This window comes from Stegodyphus dumicola, chromosome 7 (genome assembly GCF_044657685.1).
Source record: "Stegodyphus dumicola isolate Sdum_Otavi_A_Nest chromosome 7, ASM4465768v1".
Classification (NCBI taxonomy): Eukaryota; Metazoa; Arthropoda; class Arachnida; order Araneae; family Eresidae; genus Stegodyphus; species Stegodyphus dumicola.
In genome coordinates, this window is record NC_140774.1 from 152,648,235 (window position 1) to 152,664,330 (window position 16,096).

At 32.6% G+C, this 16,096-nt stretch overlaps 1 protein-coding gene across 9 annotated transcripts in view; it reads right to left on the reverse strand.

Annotated features, from left to right (window-relative positions):
* egg (SET domain bifurcated histone lysine methyltransferase eggless) overlaps positions 1 to 16,096 on the reverse strand; it is a 318,317-nt gene that overhangs the window by 28,657 nt on the left and 273,564 nt on the right. For all 9 annotated transcript variants that reach the window (XM_085820928.1, XM_085820924.1, XM_085820920.1 and 6 more), the window contains 4 exons: positions 8,629 to 8,814; positions 8,135 to 8,244; positions 6,710 to 6,782; positions 6,356 to 6,481 (listed from right to left, as the gene is read on the reverse strand). In XM_085820928.1, coding sequence (XP_085677054.1) covers positions 6,356 to 6,481; positions 6,710 to 6,782; positions 8,135 to 8,244; positions 8,629 to 8,814 — 495 coding nt within the window. The remainder of the gene's footprint in view (positions 1 to 6,355; positions 6,482 to 6,709; positions 6,783 to 8,134; positions 8,245 to 8,628; positions 8,815 to 16,096) is intronic.

Consider the following 16,096-nt stretch of genomic DNA (forward strand, 5'->3'; position numbering starts at 1 on the left):
CGCACAATGAATTGGAAGTTGATCTGTCAGCACTATCCTTATCTTCAGGGCAGATGTTTCTATTTTATTTGGCTTATAATTCCTTACTACATGCAGTATTTCATCTCGATGTACTCCGTCTTTGATATGATTTAAATCAAGTTCCTCGTCATTATAATTTGCTTCCGATAGTGAAGAAAGTGACACAGAGGTTATTGAAAATGAAACAATTTCGATTGACAAATTAGTCGGTATTCTTGACACAGCAATTATAGGACTTGAACAGTGGAACTTTGTAACTTAACAAGAAATTATGTCTGTTTAATAGAATTAAAGAAAAAGTATTATCACATTAAATGAAGCAACTTAAACAACTTACATTGAAAGAAATGTTTAATAAAGTAAACAAATAAATATTAAGCTTTTTCTTTTTGTAAATTTTGATACCCTTTAGATCGTAACTGTTCTTTATTTCATAAATTACGGTTTCATATTTTTAATTTTGTAATTTCTGCATGCCATCTTACCAGATTTAAACTGATGATCTATAATCCAAAAAAATCGATAATTCGGAATCGCCGAAGTCCCGACGAGTCCGGACTAACGACTTATGACTGTACTATACATACACTCTGCAGAATATTTTTAAATAATGTGTTCAACTTTCTGTAATTTCATGGATTTAAGGCTTGTTGCTGTTGTTATTAATTTCATTGTCTGATAATGGTCGTATAAGCCCATTCACAGTGACAAAGAGTCAAATGTGTCTGTCGTTGGCAAGAGCCTTGAGCACCCTAAGTGACAGCTGTACTTTAGCTCAATTCTACCCCCTATTTTAAGAGAGAACACCCAGGGGAAACGAGTCTGAGGAATGGGAATGTGGTCAACTTTTTATTAAATTGTTAATTATTTAATTTTATTTTATGAAAACTACTTTTATTCTTTCTAGTTTTAGTAGTTATCCACATTTCCAATATTTTTCCTTGCTCAATTTATAAAATACATTAAAAAATAATCTAAATTTAAATAAATGTATCTGTGTGTCTCCCCCTTTTTCCCTAACTCAACCTCTCAAGAGGATTTTTGACTCGCTGCATATTTAGAATGCCCCCAAGCCACACAAATACTATACATTTATAAATATGCTTTTTTTTCTCCAAAATTCGAAACTGGGCCCTTTGGTACGGCAGTCAGAGTCACTAACCCCGCTGGGTGGAAGATTTAGATTTAGTAGTGCAAAACCCTACAGCCCTGGAGATAAGCTTGGAAACAAAAGGCTCACCCCAGCACTATGTAAGCAGCTGCACTTTCTCTCCAAAAAGCATTGAAAAATACTTCTCTAATCTTCCTTAATGCTGTGGAAAAGCAGTGCAAACTTGATGTGAAATTAGAACAAAACACAACTTTAGATTGATTAAGATTTTATATAAAATTCATATTAGTTTCAAAGTGCACCTAACCATCGGCGTAAATAAGGGTATGCAATGAATGCCCTTGCATAGGGGCCCTTAAATGTCCTGCTGAACTACATTTACACGTTTAAACTTAAAAGACGAATTCTATTACATATATATAGATGCTTCATTTTTCCCTGATGAGTTCGAAATTGGAGTTTCAATAAAAGATTATTATTTTTATATTTTTTATCTTATATTTTCTCTCTCTATCTTTTTTTTTTTTTTTTTAAAGTTTTTTAAGGGCCCCTACTTATACGGTGCAGTGACGCAATTCTATACATGATGCAGATAAGATGCCCTTGGAAGCACAAGAAACATCTAAATTCAGTGTTTGCAGAAGTTAATATTCCATCATTCGACTATGAAATAGTAACTTCATGACCTACACCAGTTTGAGGATAGCAGTCAGCAGAAAATAGGAAAAGTTTCTTTGTATTCCTTAGTCTTTAACCTGAAAATTATTAAAGGTGAGCCCCTAAAGAAAGGTTCCTCCTGTTGTAATCCCAAACCAAAAAGGGGTGGAAGTGGAAATTAATTGTAACTATTCATTATAAAGTACTTATTTTATATATTAATTGTTTCTGTACAATTTGCATTATGATCGAACAATCAGTAGGCATGAGGAATTGTGGTATGTTATTTGCAGCTTGCAATTTTCATAATATGTCATTCCAGGGCGTTTAACTTTGTTCATATATTGAATCTCTTACTATCATTTCCATAAAACCCAAGTCCAAAAATCAGTCCTAATATTCAACTCAAAATTGAATTTATTAATGTGAATGATTCTTACAATTCAATATAACATGTATTGTGTTGGTTCGCTATAAACAGTCTATCACTTTTCAAATTGTTGCCACCAAATAATTTCACAGTGTATTATTTTTATAAAGAAATTAAATAAAGAATCTGCATGTTTGAATGTATAGTTCTCAAAATGTAAAAAACGACAGTACTCGCACCAGGAGGCAGGGTAAGGGACAGAAAATTTTGGATTTAGAAGTACGATTAACATTACAAAATGGCAAAGTTAAAAGGCGGATCGATTTTTTTCCCCTCTGTTTTTTACACTAATAAGCTGGAGCGCGGGGGGAGGGGGGAATCATTCGTAAGTCTCAATTGCTAACTCCAGAACATATGCTTTTCTTTCTAAAGGACACAAAATCATTGATGTAAGTTGAGCAGTTGTGCCATGAAAGGACTTTGCCCCACTCACATGTCAAAATGCCCAGGAAATAGTCCAGGAAACGCAAAGAATTTATGACACCACATTTGGAAAGGAGAGATTTCCTGTTCAGCTTAGGGACCTTTGAATGAATTCAAGGGCCAAAAAAAGGGGGAAGTTTTACGACAGGCTAAGAACACAAATTTCATTCAGATGCTCAAACGTTAAGCGGCCAAATATTTCAGTTAATTTCCAGGGTAAATTGCTTTTTTTCATTAAATCTATTGAAATTCATTATTTTTTCTTCACTCATGGGGGAGGAAATGGAAATTAATGAATATTTTTACTTGATATAATGACTAAATTGATATTTATCCAATTTTTCATTTCAAAATATTCTCACACTGCAGATAAAATGCAGGTTAGGAATTCTTTAAAATCCCTAATCGAGAATGAAATCTGAAGGCATAGAACTTGTAAACTATATCTTGCTTACTAAGCATATTTTAATGCTTGAGGATTTACTTGATTTGCTTTAGAAAAGAGAAGAGCTAGGGTGTTTCTTAACCTGTAAATTACCCATCTACCAAAATTTCACACTTATCTGTAAAAGATAATTCTGAAGACGTTCAGTTTGTTTTGACAGTAATATATTAATTTCCCTTCATTTGAAAAAATATAATAAATTACAATTCATTTTAACAATATAAAATATTAAGCGTATAATTCAGTAATGCGCAATTTGTACATTATTTAAACAGAATTGAATTGAATTATTATATAATAATAAAGCACTCAAGGACTATTTGCGTAACAGGAAGAACGCCTTCATGGAGTACTTTCTAATCGTTATTTGAAATGAAATTTTACGATTTACTTTCCACAACATTCAGCTTGAAATCATCAATAATAATATAATAATGATAATAAAAAGGGCTTCACACAACTAAAAGTAGATACTACTAAGTAAATTTCGATAAATTAATTACCAAAAATATTAAACATATCAATGGCAGTGTTGCCCTAATAGTTTTAAGTTGCATTTCAACATTTGAAAAAACACAAATTACATTGCTATTTTCACTACAGAAGCGAATGGAATATTTCAGAAAAGAATTCTCCCCCGTTATTGCAATATTTAAATAATTTTTGCAAATTAAAAAAAAAATTAATCTGTTTTAATAGTTAAATGATGCGATTTTCTCTCATAAAATCCCTTTGTACATTATTATCTTTCATTTCGGCACCACTGCACAACTTTTCTAAGACATAAATAGCTTCAGTTAATATATGTTCCCATACATTATATTTATTTTTTATATTTTTGTCATTAATAAATTAATGATTAACATAAAAAATTGATACTGCTTAATTTATAAGCAATGCAAAGAAGGGAAATCTGAGGTCATTAATTTCTGAGACATAAACAGCTTTCCAAGATGCAAATAAAACAGAAAACAATAATCATAAATAAATATTAATGCTCCTAAAATATATCCGCTTTTCCTAACTGATTTTTGCTTTTTGATTCACCTGGGGTACAACAAACCTATTTTCATTAAATGAAGTTTTTCGCATTTCACTACAAAGTACACAAAACTTGTTTCATACAACTTTATTTTTACTAATTATGAAGAAACGTTATACTTGTTTAGGAAACATTTATGTGTACTACTTTTAGAATCCATGCAACAGAGTGTGCGTACTCATCTTCAAATATATGCTAGTGTCAATAAGCTTAACTACAAATTATTAAACATTTCTGGGAACTTAAAAGGGAATCATCATATTCTGCTACAGTGTATAATTACATTTATTGAGGCGGGATTAGAGAAGAAGAGCAGTACGGGCTGAGGGAAAATTAAAAGGAAACAGGAAAAAAACTTTAGCATTCATATTTTTTATAAAAATCATGTATTTAAGTAGTTTAGTGTACCAAAAGGATTTTTAAAAAGACAGACAAAAACTTTACCATACATATTTTCTACAAAAATTGTATATTCAAATAGTTTTCGTTATGAAGTTTATGATAAATATGTTTTATATTTAACAAATGTATCATTAACATTATAAAAGTTCTTATTTATTACTTGTATATTATTGCATTAATCATATTCGTAAGCTGAGTAAATCACAAAGTACTATATATTAATGTAATATCTTTTCTGTACGTTTATCAATTATCTTGACTGTCAGTTTATAATATAACCAATTATTTATAAGTTTGCTAAATTAAGCAAAAAAAAACTTAGATAGGCACAGATTTTATATAAAAATATCCGCAAACTTAGGCTTTCTTACTTTTCTTAATGCTATATACTTAACGTCGACATGTTCCTTTTTTTTATATAGACTTATTAATTTATTATCAGTATGTATCTCAGTGAAAGGAGAGAAAAATCTGTCTCTCGCACTCACACAAAAAGTCTTAAATAACTGAATTAAAATCATCTGACGTCAAATACCCAGACTATAGCAAATTTGCATTTCACCAGTTGGTCAAGGTAAAATATTTTCCTTTTTATTCTTTCTTCATGTTACATACCTTTCAACTGGTTCCCTAAGAACGTGGTTTTATTTTTTAACAATTAATCCAGATGTGATAAAAATCATCATGAAAACACTGGCTCCTGGAATCCTTGATTTTTTTTTAAACTTTTAACTTTTATTATTATTATTATTATTTTATTTTTAAGCACATTAAATTTATTGGGATAGAGCCCAGGAAATGTTTTTGCCTAGGGGCCGAAGAGTTCTAGTTACACCACTGCAACTAACACAAGTCTCTGAGATGATAATAACCTCTGTTACTTAAAGCTAGTGATGGGCAAATTCAGTACTTTCTTGTACCCGGTACGAGAGTAACGGGTACAAACAAGTACCCGGTACAAAATACCCGTTACTCAAGTAACCGTTACTTTGAAAAGTACCGAAAACCAATTTCAAGTGCCGAGTACCAAAGTAACGATTTGGAGTACTGAAGTAACAAAATACCAGAGTACGGTTATAAGTATAACGGTTTGCTGTACCGGAGTACCAAAGTACCCTAGTAATGATTTGGAGTACCGAAGTGCCCTAGTAACGATTTGGAGTACCGAAATACGTAGCTAACGATTTTGGGCACTGAAGGAACTCTGCCACGTCACCACGTGTTTGATTTTATCTGTACGGAGTAAGATTTTGAATATCAGAAAACATGTCAACTACGGAAGTGTCTCAATGTGTGTCAATTCATGGACACAAGGAGCGCATATCACCATTTCACAAATACAACCAGATACTACTGTCCTCGTACCAAAACTGAAGTGAGCTGAACCCTCATCGATCCTCCAGTAACGAATACCGAAATACCGAGAAGAGACGCATATTTTCGTTACAAAGTAGCGAATACCGAAAAGCATCCGTTTCGGTACAGAAGTAACGAATACCGAAAAGTACCCGTTTCAGTACAGAAGTAACGAATACCGAAAAGTACCCATTTCGGTACAGAAGTAACGAATACCGAAAAGCATCCGTTTCGGTACAGAAGTAACGAATACCGAAAAGAACCCATTTTGGTACAGAAGTAACGAATACCGAAAAGTACTTGTTTCGGTACAGAAGTAACGAATACCGAAAAGTATCGATTTCGGTACTGAAGTAACGGGTACTTGGACGTACCGATTTTCAGTACCCGTTACAAAATACCCGGTTCGGTAGTACCGACTCATCACTACTTAAAGCTGTTAATATCAATTACCAGTAAATTACTCACCTCATCAGCTCCTTGTTCTGTAGATAGTTGACCAGCATATACACAGATAAACATTCCAGCATCGATATCATCAAGACACCTAATACCCCAACCTTTAAACTGCGTTTTAAACATTTGTAGGCGTACCTAAATATTAACAATTTTCATATAATTTTTAGATAACACTATTAGTTTCACTGCAAAAATATAAAAATTGATACTGTAAATAATTCAGATGTCATATATACAAGATAAAATGCTAATATATTATAAAAATATGTGCCATTGAGAAAATAAAACTCTACTGATAATTTGATTTCGCAAAAATCATTAAAAAAAAAAAAACAATTAGAAGTGCTCAAAATAATTACAAACCTTTAACCCATGCTGCACAACTCTATTTCCACACTGAGGACCACATTTGCACATTTCGTTGCATTCATATATACTGTTTTAAAAGAGAAAGAAGTATAAAAAAGCAGTCAAGTCTCGAAATAAATTGATAAAACATAAATCCTTCCTTCCCCACTAAACAAAAATACTATTTATTATTAAACACAAATGAAAACCTCAAAATTAAGCAAATACCTATGAAAACAAATGTCTGCTAATAGGTGGGAAAAGAAGTATTAATGATGAAAAGATCTTAAATTTACTATTTCATAACTGAGGCAAATAATCACATCTTTAATAATTTAATCTGATAACTGTAGTGATAAACAAGCTTTCAAGCTTGCCATTCAAAGCCCCTAAGCACTGCATTTACTGTACTTGCATTATTTATGCATGCGCTACAAAACTTCATTTCATGAAAAATTACACAGTGGAGCAACTGCTAATTTCAAAGCTTAATATTTTTTGACTAAATTGCAGATTTTTCAGAGTGTAATGGGGGAATTTTATAAATGCATGAAACATTTGATTGAAACTGAATGTTACTATAACCAATACAATCTCAACCTCCAAGAATAAAAGTACTTTTCATTATTCGACTGCATATTTTATGCAATTTATGTTACACTGCTTTGATAATTCTGCATTAATTGAACAATTATTTGCAATGTGCATCATTTATGCTTACAACTTTATTATTCTTAAGTATATAGATAAGTAATTAACAAAAATTTAACTAAAGAATTAGGCATTTAAAGAGTTATTAAAATTTTCTACAATAATAGAATTTATGCATTTACTGTATTTCTATTATAAATCACAAAAGCACTAAAAATTATTTTTGCAATTATGCATATTATTAATCTAACTCTCCATGTTGTTCCTACAAATGGAGGAAAATAGGAATTAAGCTGATAGGCAAAATAAGTAAACGCTATCTGCCTTTGAAAATACGAACCTTCAGGCAGGATTTTTGTAAGGGAGGAGTGGTTTTCAACCAAGGGGAAATTTCGCCTGCAGGGAATGTGGTCAATCTTTTACTAAATTGTTAAGCATTTAATTTTATTTCATAAAAACTACTTTTATTCTAGTTTTAGTATTTATCCACATTTCCAATATTTTTCCTTGCTCAGTTTATAAAATACATTAAAAAATAATCTAAATTTAAAGATGTACTTTCAGAAGTATATGCACTTTCAGAAATATATGTACTTTCAGAGTACTTATTTGAAGTATATGTACTTTCAGAGTTGGGGAAAAGAGGGAGGGAATGAATGTTCAGCAAAAGTGAATGGAGTGCCCGAGAACAAAGAAGGATTGAGAACTACAGTAAAATATAACTGGCTCATATTCAAACAGAAAGTACTAAATTCTAATATAATTAGAAAAATATTTATAGGCATATACCCAGTAATTATAGGTTCTGTTAAACGACGAAATTTATAACCAGCATCACCAATTTTAATGCCAGTTTTTGCTTCATTTGTCATTTGCTGGCACTCACATTTTGCAGAATTCTATTTGTAGGAAAGAAAAAAAAAAATTATTTTACAAAAAATGTATTTTAAGCAAAAAATTCTGTGAAAACTTCATTAAAATAAAATATCCAAATGAAAAAATTTTTATCAAATTAGACAAATAAAATGCAAATGCAATTTATAAATATTATGCCAAATAAATCAAGGGAAATAATATTTATACATATGTGTACTTTTTCATGGTATGAAACAATTCATTACTGAACATCTGAATTTGCAATTATATGATGAAATGATTAAACATTCAAAATTCAGAAATTCAACATTTTAAAAAATTGGTATTGCAATACTAAAATTAGTTTACACTTTTTAGTTCTAAACTTAAGACTTTTAAAATTTCATTCTTAAAATAAAACAACTCACTTGACAATTATCTGTGCAACTACAACCAGCGAGAAAATTTTTGTCCAAATTTAAAAAAACGCCTCGTCCTGAAAATCTCTCAGCTGAATATTCAACATAAGGTGGAGCTTCATCAGTTAAGCAATTTACACAAGGAACAGGGACATTTTCTTTACCTTCAGTTATATCATCATTTGAATACAATATCTATAATGAAAAAAAAATTAACACATAAAAATAATTAAAATCAATTCTTAAATATACAAAATTATTCTACTTAAATATGTAAAACTTAAATACTACTTAAATATACAAAAATTTGCATGTTTTACAATACACAGTAAAAATCCAACTATACAGCATTCAACTAACTGGAGAGCTCAAATCATAGAAATATTTAAAATTTTTTAAAAACTTCTTTTTAAGGAAACAAGAGACTTAGCAACTACAGGATTATGACTTGAAACAAACAAGAACTATCACCAAACAGCTATTTAGAGCTAATAATGGATCAGTGCCATGCCTTAATGCAATCACAAGATTTCTGCCCTGGTTTTATTATGGTAACCAAATAAATTCTCAATAAGCTGATTTAGTTTTTGTAAAAAAGTCAACTGATAGCTATCTGTCTTCCCCCTCGCATTTTGAAAAGAATTATTAAAACTCTGGAACCTGCCTTAAAAGGAACAGCATGCAGCAGGAAATTTACAAAATTATGGAATTTTGGGATTAAAAAAAAGTGGGCTTTAATGGGCAGTATACGGGACTAAACGCAGATTAACAATGGTGATGCAACGTGAAAACTCATGACATGTGATTTTAAGTTTTTTAATTTTGTATCTGTAACTTGTAACTAATACAGAGCAATCAGTACTTTCAAACTTCTGCCAGAATAACTGCTACAGGTTTGGCAAAATCTTTGCTAACTTACATGGTTAATGGGATTTCTGATTGAATAAGATATTTTACTTTCGTATGTTCAAGGTCTACAGAAAATACATCTGACTTTTATGTCTAAAATGTATTTTCCCCCTAAAATTTTATATAATGTTACATGCAGGCTTTTTTTAATATTCATGCTGTTAATAAATACAATAACTATTTTTATAATTTCAGACTAAACATTTTTTCTTTCATTTGGCTTTTCTACAGTGAATTGCATTTTTTATGCTCAATTATTCAGAATTTTCATGTATCCAGGATTTCCCGACCTCTCCGTATAGTCAAACTTATAATGTATACTAAACTTCAGAGAATGAAAACTGATACATGTATGCATATGCATTATTTTTAACTTTATAACTGAAAATATTATTTTACTCATTAAATCAATCAAAATTTTGAGAGAACAATTTTATTTTTATTACTCAAATTTCCATGGATTCAGTATGAATTTATAATATAATTAATATAATTAAGTGATTTGTAAAACATTAAAATTCTACAATTAAAAAAGTAATACAGCAAATTTCTTTTATATTTACAGCCTAGGTAACAGTCACAGCATCTATTTGATGCAGTAAAGATGGCTAAATTTTAAAAACAAATGAAAAAATTACTCTAAATTTAAAACAATTATATCACTGAAGAAATAAATCATAATTAGTGGGAAGGGTAAGCCTTTCCTCACTGTATATGCTTTGAATCAAACCAAAATTTATGCATTACTTCCTCTTCCACACTGATTTTTCCCATAATATTTGAAACTTATAAGAGCGAGTACTGAAAAACCTATTCACACGAACTTTATATTATAGACAGACAATCTTTCAATGCTATCAGAAAGTTTCTTGCTGTAAAATTTTATCATCAGTGTATTACAACAATAAAACTCAAGAAGACTTCTGGTTCTTGTATATTATCCTGTCGATTGTGAAACCATCCCCAAGCAGTGCGTTTTAGCACCAATTATGGATAGATATGGCATAACAACTTGTAACATCTACACTTTCGTTTTACGTAACCTGACTGATTTTTAATATACCACTCTTTGATTTTGTAAGCAAGGATATAAATTAATTTTTATTGTTCTGATTTTCCTTTGCATTAAAAAAATTTTGAATTTGAAACTGGCCTCAATGAAGCAGTGACAGGGAAAAGTGGACGGAGCACCAGAACTTCGTCAGTGACTTTTACAGGTGTTGCTCCGCCGCACTACTGTACCCCGCTGGGCTTTTAGTTGGCCCGCATCGGATGCTAGCCTACCAAGACATTTACATAGTAATTTTACATTAATACTAGACTTACGTACTGAATATACAATTACAAAGACACAGTATACAATTATTACAAAGAAATTGACCTATTAACAAAAGTTGGAATATGGCAAATTAATATAACATAATTACTTCGAACATACATACAAACTTACATTGTACATTGTACTTCATACAAACAATATATTTACATTAGTATATCTAGTTACATCGAATTACAATAAACATCTTTTTAAGGAACTAATTGGGGAGGAATTTTTTTTTTTTTTTTTTTTTTTTTTTTTTTGTGCATCTTATTATACTTAGTTGAATTACTAAGGCGAATTATCTTATTAATACATTTCCTTTCATTTTTTAACTTGTTACACACAACTGCATCAGCACTGGAGTCTTACATTATTATTTTTGTAAATTAATGTATCATAAACACAGAAAATATACATTAGAAAATCACATAATGCTTACATTTACACTAATATATCTAATAGAGTCGTATATTATTTTTTAATTAATGATTTAATTATTACAAGATTTTTCCCCTTCATCTCCTAATACAGTCCAAATTCTTAATGTAAATATTTTGTAAAAACTATTCATACCATATTTAGCCTGTTTCAGACATTTGCAATATTTCTGAAATCTTGCATTATTTTTGCAATTTATGGAATAAGAGGTATTTATACAGATGTGATAACATCTTGACATATGTCTTCTATTTTATATGCGAAAAGTTTCTTCATAATCAAGGAAACCTTTTGTTGTAATTGAGGGATCGTTAGCATGCATTTAATGTACTTGGGCATAATTTGTGACCTTCCTTTGCAGTGCAGCTCTTTTGTGAGCTGGCACTTGAAAATATAGTGCTCTGGGTCTCCCTTTTCCCCACATACGCACTTGTCTGAATCGCTCAAATTTCGTGCAAAGTAGTACGTGGGGAAAGGACCATGTCCAGATAAGAATATGTTGATGAAGAAGTTATAAGAGATTGGATCATATGTGGTTTTCTTGCAGAAGTTAAAAAGCCATCTACCTACTTCTGCATTTTCCCATTCAGCTTGCCATTGCTTTAATGTAATTTTTTTCAACATTTCGCATACGATTTAGGGAATGGGACATTGATTGGAGGTAGAGATGGGTGAGCTGCATTCTTAGGAAGCGCATCTGCCCTTTCATTTTGGGCTTGTCCAGCATGCGCTTTTACCCACTTTATTTTTATAGATATTCTGTTGTGCTGTGATATTAAATAGAAGATATTTTGTACTATTGATGATTTGTTTCTTGCATCATCGACAGCTTTAATTGCCGCTTGGCTATCACTGTAGATGGTAACATACGTTAGATGCTTTTGATGAGACCATAGAATAGCGTGTTTTATGGCTGAAAGCTCAGCTTGGAAAACGCTGTTGTTGTTCCTTAGGTGTCCTTTCCATTCTGTTGTTTCTTGTTCCGAGAGGGGTGCAAAGAACGTGCATCCTACTTCTTCATTTAACTTTGACCCATTGTGTACATGACTGGAAATGAAGGTACACTGAGGGTGTCTTCTTTTGTAGATATTCTGAGTTTTGCATGTACTGCAGGGTGTCTTAGGTAAGGATTTCATGGCTGTTCAAAATCAAGGGGGTGCAGGTTTTGATCTTCTACCTCTATAGATGGAATAACTTGGCTGAGTCTGCATCTTCTTTTGCTTTCAGATGAAAAGGTGGGATTCCTGTTAATACACAGAGAGCTGCCGTTGAGGTAGATCTGTATGCTTTTGCTATTTGTAAGAGGAAGGGGCGTTGGATCGAAGCTAAGAGTCTTTTCTTTTTCACTGTCATAGGGTGAGCCCATGCTGATGCCCCGTAGAGGATTATTTTTTCAATCATGGTATTATAAAGAATGTTTTGCATCCTCGACTTGAGGCCCCACATTGTGCCTTGCATCCTTGCGAGGGCTCTAGAAATAGTTTGGGTCTTCTTCCGAATTTCCGTGAGGTGTGGGATCCAAGAAAACTTTTGGTCAATTTTCAATCCAAGAAATTTGATTTCTTTTGAGATCTTGATTCTTCTATTATTGATTTTAATGCAAGGTAGCCTTCGTAGCAATTTGCCCGGTTTTGGAAATAAAATAATATGTGATTTGGGCTCTGAAATTATTAGTTTTTGATTGATGCAGAGGGAATGGAATATGGAGAGAGTCTCGTTACTATTCTTTTCTAGTATGTCTCTTGAATGCCCATTTGTTACAAAGGCCACATCGTCGGCAAAGGCGATGAGCTTTGTATGGTCCGGCCACTTGTAGGAGATGATATAATTGAAGGTGATGTTCCACAGGTCTGCACTTAGACAAGAGCCCTGTGGACAGCCCCTTGTTATTCTACTTTCTACTATACAGTTGTTGCTGATGATTATCGTTGCTCTGTTTGTTAGGAAACTATTCATTAGCTTGAATATGTTCTGAGGGCATTTAATGTTGCGCAAGGCTTCAAGGATACCAGGCCACCACACGGAGTCAAACGCATTTTTGAGATCCATACAGAGTACTGCTGTATTGAGAGCTGAAGATTTATTCCTATGGATCTGCTCTTGAAGTTCTGCTATCGCATGTGATGTAGATTTGAGAAGTCTGAAGCCGTATTGGTTGAGGCTTATGGTACCGTTTTTCTCTAAGTGGTGGCGTAATCCGCCCGCCATTGCACGTTCCAGAAGTTTACCTATTGCAGGTAAGAGGTTGATTGGTCTGAAGGCTTCCGGATCTGTATTATTTTTCTTGCTATAGTATTGTTTGTCTCCGTTTGAGACAATTCGGGAAGACATAAAATTTGAGGCAGAGGTTTAGTAGTTTGTGGAACAGAAAAGGCATTGCGTGGTGAATTATCTTAATAATCCTGTTGTCTAATCTGTCAGGTCCCGGAGCTTTATTATTCGTAAGATATTTAATAATTTTTGAAATTTCTTGTGAGTGGAATTCCACATCGTCTGGAGTATTTGGAGCGGTATTATTGTATCTAATATTGGAATGTGTGGAAGTAATTACTTCCATTCTTGTATTTTGCCATCGTCTTCTGCATTATCATTTAGGAAGACAGCATCTAAAATATTGTTGAGAGTCTTTTCAGCGACATTACCAAGCTGGCTGTTACATGAGAGTTGATCTTTCGGAAGACCGATATGTGCGAGACTGAAAACTTTACTTGTACCCATTTTATACAGCTGGCCGTATTTACCTTTATTATTACAGCAGTAATTCTTCCAGCTGCGTAATTTTGCTTCAGTTATTTTCTTTTTGTAATTTGCTAATTGTTGCTTGTACTTTATCCATATTTCCATTTTCAACCCTTCCGGAGCACTTTTCATTTTTCTACGAAGGGCCTTTGTATGTTGCTTTTCACGTCTTAATTCCTTTGTCCACCAGTTAGTCTTCGTAATCTTGTTGTTGTTACGGAGTTTAAATGTGTTGGTCGCTCTATACTGTATTGTTTTGATAATTGTTTCCATTAAATCATGGATTGCATCGGGTGATGTGAATTTATCTATAAGTTTCACCAGATACTGAAGACATGTGGAGATTTTTCTTCCAAATTGCCTTGCTTTTTGCTTTGAGATTGAAAATCTTCTTAATTTGAGGTCGGGGATTTCTTCTGATAATTCAAATGAGATGTAGTTATGATCTGAGTGGCTTGGGTCATCAAGAACTTTCCATTCTTGTATTTTATTGGAAATACTCAATGTTGACAGTGTCAAGTCCGGCCATCCTTTACCATTTGTTGTTTCAAATGTAGGAGTGTCTGAAGAGAGGTTATGTATATACAGATTGTGTGTAGCAATAAAGTCAGCTAGTGTATGTCCTCTATTATCTGTATTCTTGTAATGCCACATTTAATGGTGAGCATTGAAGTCACCTGTAATCACGTGCTGTGATCTTCTAAGATTACTAAAGATATTTTCTAATGTGTGGAGATTCGGCCCCATATCCTCTCGTGGTGAGCAGTAAATGGAAGTAATTAATAGCTGTTCAGATTTACAGTTAATACTTATCGTCATCACATCTCTATGACTTAATTGCAGGGGACCATTTGGTATTGGTGACTATAATACTGGCACGTGGGTTAACTAGAGGATCTTTTTCGGTAGATTGAAATATTTGCCAGTGAAGGGAAAGGCATCTAACTTCACCTTTTACGCAATACGGCTCAGTAATAGCAAATTATATCATGATTGTTATTTTTAATTACTTCACTACTAAGTTGTTCTGAAGCCTTTTTTCCTCTGCCTAAATTTATTTGAAGGATTCTAAGCTTGTCCTGTGGAGGCGAATTATTGTGTAAAATTGTCGTAAACAGTCGAAACCGAGGAACTGAAGGGGCGGCGGTAGTACTTGATGGATCCATGTACAGAAAGGGAAGTTTAAATTAACTTAAAAGAAACTAGGTAGTAATCTAACTATTCTTCTTGCTTTGATGTGTAAACTGCAGCAGCTTTAATTTTTGAGATTTCCCTCTGATATAATGGGCATTTGGAGGAGAATGCAGCATGTGAAGTATTGATGTAGGTTCCATATGTGCAGTTGAACAGTTTACAGTTGATACAATCCGGTACATCTTCTTTGCAATTCCTTATGGTGTGAGGTCCGCCACAGAAAGCACAATAAGTCCTATATTTGCATGTACTACCAGAATGTAAGAAATCTTGGCATCTGTAGTATCTCCTCAGTCCACAGAATTCTGCGATTGGGAGAATGCTCCAATTAATTATAATTTTCCTACGTTCAGTTCAATACATCTTGTTAGAGTATGAGGGGAGCATTCAAGAACCCACTTAATGGTGTTGGGGTTTTTGCCTTTTGTGTAAAAGAGAGGTGAAATCTCCTCTTTATCAATCCTTAGTTGGTCAACTAGTTCTTTGAGAAGTAATTTTAGTGGTAATGTATTCGGGATATTATTGATTGAGATTTTCGGTTTTTTAATCCTTGGTGTTTTTATTTCTATTAAGTTATTTGCTTTTTCGGAAACGTTTATGGCGTTAGTAATCTTGTTGAGTTCTTCCTTTGAAGTGCTGCTGATCGCGATGCCTCCATTCTTAATATTTGCTATATAATCAATATTGGCATTTATTTCTTTGAGGGGAAGGATCTGATTAAGTTTCTCTGTAATATGGCATTTTAGCTCGAAGCAGCATGCAGTGGATTAGTTTCAAAGTCATGGACACTACCACAAAAAATGTTGTATTAATGGCCATGATATAATCACCTGAATGCGGCCAACAAAACTTTAATAGATTGGAACAATTACTTGT